The sequence below is a fragment of the Diabrotica undecimpunctata genome, chromosome 10 (assembly GCF_040954645.1).
Source record: "Diabrotica undecimpunctata isolate CICGRU chromosome 10, icDiaUnde3, whole genome shotgun sequence".
NCBI lineage: Eukaryota > Metazoa > Arthropoda > Insecta > Coleoptera > Chrysomelidae > Diabrotica > Diabrotica undecimpunctata.
Window position 1 is genome coordinate 53297641 of NC_092812.1, and position 10446 is coordinate 53308086.

General features: G+C 34.2%; 1 protein-coding gene across 2 annotated transcripts in view; it reads left to right on the forward strand.

Moving 5' to 3' along the window:
* Positions 1 to 6338, forward strand: part of LOC140451832 (protein tolkin-like) — a 65738-nt gene extending 59400 nt beyond the window's left edge. For both annotated transcript variants that reach the window (XM_072545731.1, XM_072545730.1), the window contains one exon: positions 3231 to 6338. In XM_072545731.1, the coding sequence (XP_072401832.1) occupies positions 3231 to 3362 (132 nt within the window). In that variant the 3' untranslated portion in view covers positions 3363 to 6338. The remainder of the gene's footprint in view (positions 1 to 3230) is intronic.
* Positions 6339 to 10446: the final 4108 nt, after the last annotated feature.

A 10446-nucleotide genomic window follows, 5' to 3' on the forward strand; every position in this document is an offset into this window, starting at 1 on the left:
GTATTTGTGGGCCTGCGTAGCGCAAGTGGTAGGATGCTTGCCTCGCACGCCGGTGGTCCGGAGTTCAAATCCTACCGCCGGCAAGAACAACTAGACATTTTTAAAAAATGTCTATAGGCCCCAGGTCGACTCAGCCTGAATAAAATGAGTACCTTGGGTAAAACCAGGGGTAATAATAGGCGGTTGAAGCGTAGCACTGGCCATGTTACCTTCCTTGTATACCGTAGGCCCTAGATATAGCAGACTACCCTGCTATACCCCCAAAGCCGCGAGCGGTATAAAACGGGAGACTAATATTATATTTTAAAGTAATTACTATTTTAATGGGAATAAGCCAAAATTGAAGGTTAAAATAAGGTTATTGACGTTTAACATTAATCGAACTTGTAAATACAATACATTTTGAAGACGGCTATCGCCGTATTCCCGTTCTCCTCCGGGAATCCTCCCGGTGCAAGTCATGCTCCTCCTCCAAACCTGTCGATTCCATCGCTCTTCTAATTCCTTCATTTCAAGAGCGTCGAGGTCTACCTCTTTTTTTTTTCTTCCAGGGGGCTTCGATTTATGAAGTTTTTGGGGCCAACGTTTGTCAGACATTCTCAATTGATGTCCAAACCATTTTGAACCTCTTCTTTCTATTCTGTCAATGACCGTTTCTGTAGCATTCATGTTATTTCTTATAGATTCGTTAGTCTTCCTTTCCTGCCTTGATATTCTAGCACTTCTTCTCAAATAATCCATTTCAACTGTCAACAATCTTCTCTTCAGGTCTGCATTAATTGTCCATACTTCAGAGCCATAGAACAAAGAACTGATTCAACCATGGTTTGCCCTATTCTTTTTTTGTTCCTTTTGGAAATGTGGTGATCCCACCATAAGGAGTTCAGACATCCTACAATTTTACGTCCCTGATTACTTCGTGTTTAATTTCGGTTTCTCCCAAGCCGTTCTTAGCAATGAGTGGATCTAAATATTTAAATTTTTTCACTTGTTTGATTTCCACGTCCTCGTCTATCAACACTTCAAACCTTGCATCTGAACTGATAATTAAGTAAATATTCTGTTTTCTTCATGCTGACTTGTAACCCCCATTTTAAATATTCTCTCTATATACACTTTATCATAAATTCTAGATCATAAGAATCTTGAGCTAGGATGACTTGGTCATCCGCAAAGTTTAGGGAGAACAGTACGTAATTTCCTATGGGGATTCCCATTCCCTGGCAGTGGTTTTTCCAATTTTGGAGGGCTGCCTCAATATATAAATTAAACAGTAAGGGTGACATACTGCATCCTTGTTTTAGTCCTTTAGTTTCTTTTATTGGCTCTGATAGTCTATATCCGATTTTTAGGTAAGTAGTTACTATTTAACTGGGAATAAGCCACAATTAAAGGTTAAAATACGTTTATTGACGTTTCAATTTCCACTTCGGAAATCGTTCTCAAAATACAAATTGTATTTTGAGAACGATTTCCGAAGTGGAAATTGAAACGTCAATAAACGTATTTTAACCTTTAATTGTGGCTTATTCCCAGTTAAATAGTAATTAATTTAAAATGCCACAAGAAAATAGCTTCAGAACAATATTAGGTAAGTAGTGTTATCCCTGTATACTTCTGTGATTATTCCTAAAAGGTATGGACTAATGTCGAGTTGTTGTTAAGCTTGCCACAATTTAAGTCTTGGAACTGTATTATACGCCTTTTCTAGGTCGATGAAGGCTAGATGTACTTCTGTACCAACCGCTATTCTTTTTTATATTAATTGTTGGAGTATAAACAAGTTATCAGTGCAAGATCAAAGATCAAAAATTCAAACGTCAATAAACTTATTTTAACCTTCAATTGCGACTTAAATAGTAATTAGATCTTATCTCTGTCATTAGCCCGGTTGGTATTTCTCTTCTTCTTCTTTCTTTTTAATGACTGTTTGGATGTAATTGTGAACACTATTCCATCCCTCCGTTTTTCCCGTCATCTTTACGATCATCTCTTACAGTCACAGGGTTCATACCTATTTCTTTATACATTCTGTTTCTCTCCACTGTACATCTATTACATTCCAGCATTGTGTGAGTAACAGTGTCGGAATATTCGCAGTATAGGCATTTATCTGCATCTGTCTTTCTGAACCTATGAAGATACGCCCTAAAACAGACAATCTACCCAGTCCCTTAGGCTCGGGATCAGCATCTTTGCCCACTGAGCAACATCTTCCTTGTTGTTCCACTCTTCTTGCCATTTTTCCATTGATCTTTCCCTTTCTTTTTTTTATAGCTGTTGTCAAATGCTTTCTTCTCCCATAGAGATGTCTCTTTTCTTTTCTATTGCTCTAACACATGCAGAGGAACACAACCCGTGATAGTCCACAAGGCTGCCGCAGATACAGTCCTGTAGGCGCATGCTACTCGCAACAGACTCGTTCTGTCTAATTTTTTATAAGCCTAATATTAGGTATCTATACCTAAATATAACGAAAAATATTATTAATTATTGCTATTTATACAATAATTATTGTGTTCTACATATTTAAAGTGGTAATTTAATTATTCAATCAGCGTTTTGGATTTTTTGTATTGTGTGTGAAAGACAAGTTACATTTTTCTACTATTCTTTATATATTGTTTACTTTATATGCCCTGGGGGGGTTTTAACCCCCAAAACCCCCCTGGGTGCGCCACAGCTCTGAAGAAGACAATTTCTTAGTTTCTTTCATTTAATTTCATTCATATTAATTTTATTTTTGCATACCTAAATTTAGTATAATTTTGAACTTCTAGACCCTCACTTTCTTTCGAGAGTTTCTTGTTCCCTCCATTTTTTATTAATAGAAAAACTGTGGTTCTGCTTATGTTAAAATGTGTATGCCTCTGATAGTGCCCAGTTATCTTTTAATTTGGTTATAATTCTTGCTTTAATATATTGTTGAGTTAAATCGTTTGTTTTATTCCTTAATAATAATAAAAATAATAACAACAACCCTATTTTATGTAAAAACTATCACTTATATACTCTTTATAAAATGCAGGAATTCAAAATAATATCAAAATTTAGACCTTAATAATTATTACAATTTATGAATTAACATTAACAAGAGTCGTATCAGTTTTTTAGGAAACAGCTGTAGATCTGTTAAGTCTCATAAAAGTAAATTTTATAACTCATCCATGAAATTAGACTTCAAAACCCTGTAATATGACTTCTGTTTACACTGATTTATTTTATTTCAGAAACCATTTGACATCATATCAACGCACGAAGCCTTGTTAGTTAGGTTCAAAACCGACGACACACTCGTGAGTAAAGGGTTTAGTCTCGTATATGAAGCTGTTGAAACAAGTACCAGTGAAGAAGAAATGTAAACAATATTTATAGAACTAATATTGTACGAGGTGGAAGCTTTCAGAAGAAAGACAAATATGGTGCAGAATCTCATGAACCATGAAGCTATTAGAACAATTGCTATTCCAGCTTTTCGTCAAATCCTTAACGATATCAGTTTCATGAGATTATGCACTGCCTAAATTTGTATTGTGTATGTGAAACCTTGTATATTTTTATAGACTTATTTAAAAAAATTAGACACTCTATTGGCAGGTTGACCAGATAAAATTTAAATCTTGTATATTACTGAAATGGTCTTTTGGTATAAATTATAAACACCATCTAATAATTAAATGAATATAAATGTTTCATGAATTCATAAACTAAAACGGTGTTTTTTGAGTTTATTCTTATTTTACAATACTTTTATCTAAATTTATGAATTTGACTAAATCTGGATTGACTATCTCCGCCGGAATTCCATATTCGACATCAATTTGAGCAGGCGCCAGAATGGTGGATTTTCCCATAGCTCACCGTTTACACGTTCTAAATTGTTCCGCCGTGTTCAATATTCTTCTAAATCAACGATGTTATAGCATGTTATTGCAGCAAAATAAAGACAAAAAATGTAACAATATCTTATAATGTTTTGTTAGATGTGTATTTGAGATGTTTGTTAGTATTTACCGTATGATGTGAACGTAAAGATAAAAAATTTTATATTTTGCTCAAAATAAGTGTTCCAATTCATTAAGATAGTTTGCTAAATAGTAAGTAGCAATAATTACAGACGTGTTGATCATGTTGAGTTTTGTCAATATATAATCGTAGACCCTAATATGATTACTAAAATACATACAAATGTTACACAGATATTTTTTTATAATTACTTTTTCATTATTTACCTAAAAAGTAGTAAGTAGATACCTAAGAAATTACACAAAATTTAGTGCACTTGGGATTTGTAGATTTAAATTATTCTTCTTTTTCACATTCTACATTGATGAAAGTGTCCAGATATAATAAATATTGGTTAAGAGTAAGAAGTCCAATTGGAAAACTTTTAGTAAAATCGTACACAAACTATAAAAAATTTAAGAAACTAGCGATCAAAACGCAGTCATATTTCCAACCATACATACATTACCCCAGTCATCTGTGGAAAAATCATTCTTATCCATGCTATTGAAGGTTCTAAAAGTTATATGAGGTGTAGCTTATGACAAATCCTTGAAGACGTACAGCTGATTTTGCTTTGTTTTTTTTTAAACAATCATAAAAAGTGAACAAATCATTTTTTTAATATAAAACGTTTCTTATTCATTTTGGAGACAATTGGTTCAAATAAAAGGTGTAGGGTAAGGTTTCCTAATTTGGACCACTTTTCAAATCTATTGTATTCTTCTTCTTCTAATTACGCTACAATCCTTTGTGAGTCTTGGCCTGCTTAACAATGTTCTTCCATTCTGCCCTGTCGGATACTTTCCTTCGCCACTGCCTGATGTTCATGGTTTTAAGATCCCTCTCTACGTCGTCTATCCATCTTTTACGGGGCCTTCCTCTTGTTCTGTTTCCTTGGGGCTTCCATCTCTGGACTACTTTTACAGCTCGATTATCTGGCATTCTTTCTAGGTGACCAAGCCAGTTTAGTCTTTGTGACTTTACAAATCTAACAATATCTGAGCTCTGCATTAGTTCATCCAGCTCGTGGTTCATTTTAATCCTCCACGAACAATCGCTGCATTGGGTTGGTCCAAATATCTTCCTTAGTATTTTGCGCTCAAAAATTCTCAGTTGATTTTCATCAGTGGTTGAGAGGGTCCACGTTTCACATCCATATGTGACCACTGGTCTAATTACTGTTTTGTAGATTCTAAGCTTAGACTCACGATTCAGTAACTTACTTTTCATTAAGTCTTTGTATGCATAAAAGCACTTATTATCGCTAAGAATCCGTGCTTAAAGAAATTAAAGAACTACAACTCTTATTTGAACCATTGTTCTCTAAGATGTATAACAAACGTTTTACAGGCAAAAAGTTATTTTATCATTTTTTATAATTATTTAAATTTGTACGTCTTTAAGAATTTTTCATTCCTACGATGAAGAAGATTCACTACGATGAAAATAACTGTTTTCTTCAAAATGGTTAAAAAAGTAATCGTAAATAAAATATAATTTTTAAATTAATTTTTCATTCGTGAATGTTCATGCAAACTTTTTGTCCTGCTTGCTTTATTTTTATCAATTTTTTTTAATACAAACGAAAAAGATTAGAAGCTGATAGCAACTGTGCCACCCGATAAAGCATGCTGATTGACCAAAAGAAACCAATCTTTTTAACATTAAACGCATGTAATATTGACAATGAGGTGATTAAATTTTCAATAGATGGCCGCAAGGGGGTGTACGGCTTCAGATTTTTTTCAGTAGAAAATTATTAACCTGCCGTTACAAGCGTCTTGTGTTTTAACGTAGTTACACGCGTGTGAGCGTCCCCCTCACATATATCAATTCCACTTATTTCGAGGAAGAACGAATGTCAGCATGTATAAAATTACAACGGTTTATACTTACATATAATAGAAGTCTCATAAACCAAAATATTATTATTATTAATTTAACAAAACAAAGTGATCAGATATTATAAATTAAGAGTTTAGAAAAGTCTTAAAGGTAATGTACATATCTAAAGATAATAAATGCTTCTACTTAAATTCTTTCTCCTCTATTTTCCAATAGGAGTTACACAAAGTGTTTGTGTGTTCCTTACAAATCGGTTTTCCACAATTTGGCTTGGGGCACGGTTGTTCCTCTTAGGACAATAGGCACATTTATTAGAATCTCGTTCCATTTCTAAAGTTTCTGCTTCATCTTCAATTCCTCAATGGTCCCCTGGTTCATGACGCGGATCCATTTTACTAAAAAATGCAAATTAAAAATGACAATGGTGTCCTAACCTAACAATAATAATCTTTAAATGGTGTACCTTAAATTTTCCCAAATAATAAGTGGGGGGCGCAGTGAGGGGGTTGTCACTTCGTTCAAATATCACAGTATACTGACCAATTGACCATCTGAAATATTCTGTAACGTCATATTTTTAGGGATGCGTGATGGAAAAAGTCTGCTTATTGTCACTAACAGGTGGTGCCAACACTTTACACATAAAAATATACATTATAGAATTGCAATACCAACAATATTCTCTTATGAACAAGGCTGAACGTATTCCTTGGTCAAGGTTATTGTTTTTTTGAATGGCATATACATTAGTCATTCAGCCAGTTGCAGTAGATTCTCTAATCAGACAGAATACAATCCTATTCCTAATACAAAATTAATAAAGAATAGAAAAATATACGATAGAAGAACATATGGGGTCACTTGCTTCTCGTCTGGGATCCCATCAAGACATTTTAGGTTATCGTATTAGCTAAGACAATTTCATTGCTTATAAAAAAATATTGTGAGTAATTCGCTCATAGTGCGTGTAACGGCGGGTTAATATTGTTTGATTCATTTCTGATAAAAGGTCTCCCTCTAATTTTAAGGTTGTATCAACCTTTGAACATAGGTCTATGACAAGTGTTTTTATCTCCAATTACTCACTACTAGTATACTCACTACTGTTTAGGAAATAAATGGAACTTCCCATCTCTACTTACGTAAATTTGAAACTATTTCCTTTCTAGTTATTCCTTGTATAGGGAGTTTAAGTATTACTTAAATTTCAAATGTTTCACCTTTATTTATGTATGTATATTGGTACAATTGTAGGAATTAAGGCATTTCTTTTATAAAAGAATCAAATTTGAGACATTACTAAAATGAAGACTAGTTTGACACAATTATCAAAATGTATGTTTATATTCAACCGAAATATTTATCTTTCTTATTTATATTATCTATTTAACTTAAGGAAAACAAGGAAAGTATTGATACAACAGTAAGGCTGGGTGCAAATTGAGACTCATTGTTTGAAGTCAGCATTGTTTTCAGCATTGTTACTGTTCAGTCAGCTCAGTTTTAATTATTATTAAGTAACTAATAGGTCCTTCCTGAATTGTGTCGCTGTCTGTCAGTATGTCTGTATGCGCGATATTTATCACAGAAGAAATTCTAAAATCTTAAAACTTTTTGGTACAAGGAACATCCCTATGGAGTTTGGGATAAACGGTTGAAAGGTCACCAAAGTTACAGATAATCTCGAGTAAGGAGGACATACTTGAAACTTGGTATATAGTTCCTTTAGCATATAAATACAGCGTGTGACAGTTTTTTATAACAAAGAAAAAACGTTCTTTCTACAATATCTTGAATTAAAATTTCTTAATAATCAAGCGTTTCTTCAATTTCGATAGGTCTTGGTGCATTGCACCCTTCAGAAATTTACTCAATGATAACTCTAATAGATTCAGAAACTTCGAACTATATAATTTACAAAAGATTTATCAGAAGATTCACAATAAGAAGAATACATTGTTCAGTTTACTTTCTAAATAACTGCTTATACAACGTGAATATTTTCAAGAAGATGCCACATATATCACTGCCACAAGCTGCTTATAAAATTGTCGTTTCAACTGTCGCTTTTCCTAAGGATAATTGATATAGCATGGAGTTGAGGTTATAAGGAACCTACCTCATACCAAGCTTAGTTTCAGCTTACACCAAACTTAAGTTTTAAATATGCTACAAAATTTTCATATTGTGTATGGGATTGAGCTACCATCGATGGCAATAAAAATTACAGTTTACGTTTGTTTTTAACGTTTCGATTTGGCCTCGATTTTGTATGCAAAATAGCCATGTTTTTGAGTTGAAATTCTGAGGGCGATGTTTTACGGATTGGAAATGGAAACATCAAATACAAATATATATATATATATATATATATATATATATATATATATATATATATATAACAAGCGAGTCTTCTACAGCTGGCGCCGCTTCTCGCATCCTAATTTCCAGCGTTTTCTGTCGAAGCAATCTTCAGTTGTTAAATCTCTGGCGGTCATTGCATCGTCGACATCGTCTCTCCAGGATCGTCTTGGTCTACCTCGTTTTCTTCTAGTTGGCGGAGTCCATTCTTCTATTTTTTTTTGGCCATCTATTTTCAGGCATTCTCTGAAGGTGTCCATACCAGTTAAGTCTTTTGGCTTCGATTGTGTCTATTATGTCTAGATCGATTTCCATTTCTCTCCGAATATCTTCGTTTCTCACCCTATCAAGTCTAGTGAGCTGGCAACATCGTCTCCAGTAGTTCATTTCCATGGCCTTAATTTTTGATTTGTTTCTTTGGTTTATTTCCCAGATTTCGGCGCAGTACAGCCCAATACTTTCTATTATTGTTTTATAGATTCTTCTTTTATTTTCTTTTGTTATTTTTTTATTCCATAATAGTCCATGTAGCTGTCTGGTAGATGATCTTGCTTGGCCAATCCTGGAGTGTATTTCTTCGCTACTTCCTGCTTTTGATGTTATTTGGACTCCCAAGTATTTGAAATTGTCTGTTGGTTTTATAGTTCCCATTTCGATTTGTAGGCTTTCTGGTTTTTCTCCTACAACTAAGTACTCAGTTTTTTGTATAATAATTGTGAGGCCCCATTTGGTATACTCATCTTCCAGTTTTCTAAGCATGTAGCCTACATCACTCTCGTCTTCAGCTAGAATGGCTTGGTCGTCAGCGAAGTGTATCGTGTACAATCTATCATCTCCGATTGGGATGCCCACATTGCAGCACTTTCTTCTCCACACTGAGAGTGCCTCATTTAGATATATTTTGAAGAGTGTAGGTGCTATGCAGCAGCCTTGCTTTAGGCCCTTACTAATAGGAATTTCTCTAGTTAATCTATTTCCAGTTTTAATGTTTGCCGTCATATTTTTGTAGAGTTGTTGTACTGCTTGTATATTTTTTTTGCTTATTCCTTGTTTTTCCATTGCTACCCAAAGCATTGAAAGTGGTACACTATCGTATGCCTTTGTCAGATCTATAAAGACTATATGAGTTGAAAGGTTGTGGGCTAATCATTTCTCGATAATTTGCTTTAGAGAGAATATACTGTCCATACAGGATCTGCCTGCACGAAAGCCATTCTGTTCTTCAACATCTGTCATCTCTTTTTCAATTTTGTTTTTTATTATTTTTCCATACAGTCTTGAGAGTGAATTTATGACACTTAGCCCCCTGTAGTTTGAACAATTCTTTCTATCTCCTTTTTTGTAGATGTTGTTAATATGTGCTTTTGTCCACTCCGGTGGTAAGTCGTGTCCATTATAGAATAAGGTGAAGACATACGCCAGTAATTCCCGTAATACTTGTGGGCTATGTTTTAATAATTCATTTGGTATACCTTGTGGTCCGCATGACTTCCGATTTTTTAGAGTTTGTATTGCATTCTCGACTTCCTGTACTGTTATTTCATCGTCTTCACTGAATTCCAGTTCATATGTTGTTGAACTGATGTTTGTGAATTGAGGTCTTGTTTCAGTCAAAAGTTGTGAGTAGTGTTAGATCCAAGATCTTTCTTCTATTAAATCTATTCTACTCGTTTCTTTTCTGTTTGTTCTCAGATTTTTTACCGTTTTCCATGCTTCCATTGATCTTGTTGACCCTATATATGTGTTGAGTTCTTCGCATTTATATTCCCAGAAAATATTTTTTGCTTTAGTTACTAAATTTTTTACTTCTCTGTTTCATCTTGCATATGTTCGTCTATCATCTGGATCATTTGTTTGTAGCCACTTTTGATATGCTTGTTTCTTGTTGTGTACTGCATTGGCGATGTCATTTGTCCACCACAATGGAGTATTCTTTTTGTTCTTTTGGATTGTGCCGAGCGCTTCGTAAGCTGCTTCATTGATTTTATTGATTATCTCTTTATAAGTATTCTGGGCTGAGGAGTAGATCAGGTTTGCCAATTTTTGGCTGAGTCGCAGCTTATATAAGAATGATGTCGAGTCGTTTTGCAGTGCATCAATATTGTATTTAGGTAGATTCGATTCCAGGGGTTTTGATTGAGCTAGTTGGTTGTCATTTTGATGTAGTAGCCGAGGTCGATACTGTAGGTAACATTTTGATCTTACCATATAGTGGTCAGTTCCGCACTCCGG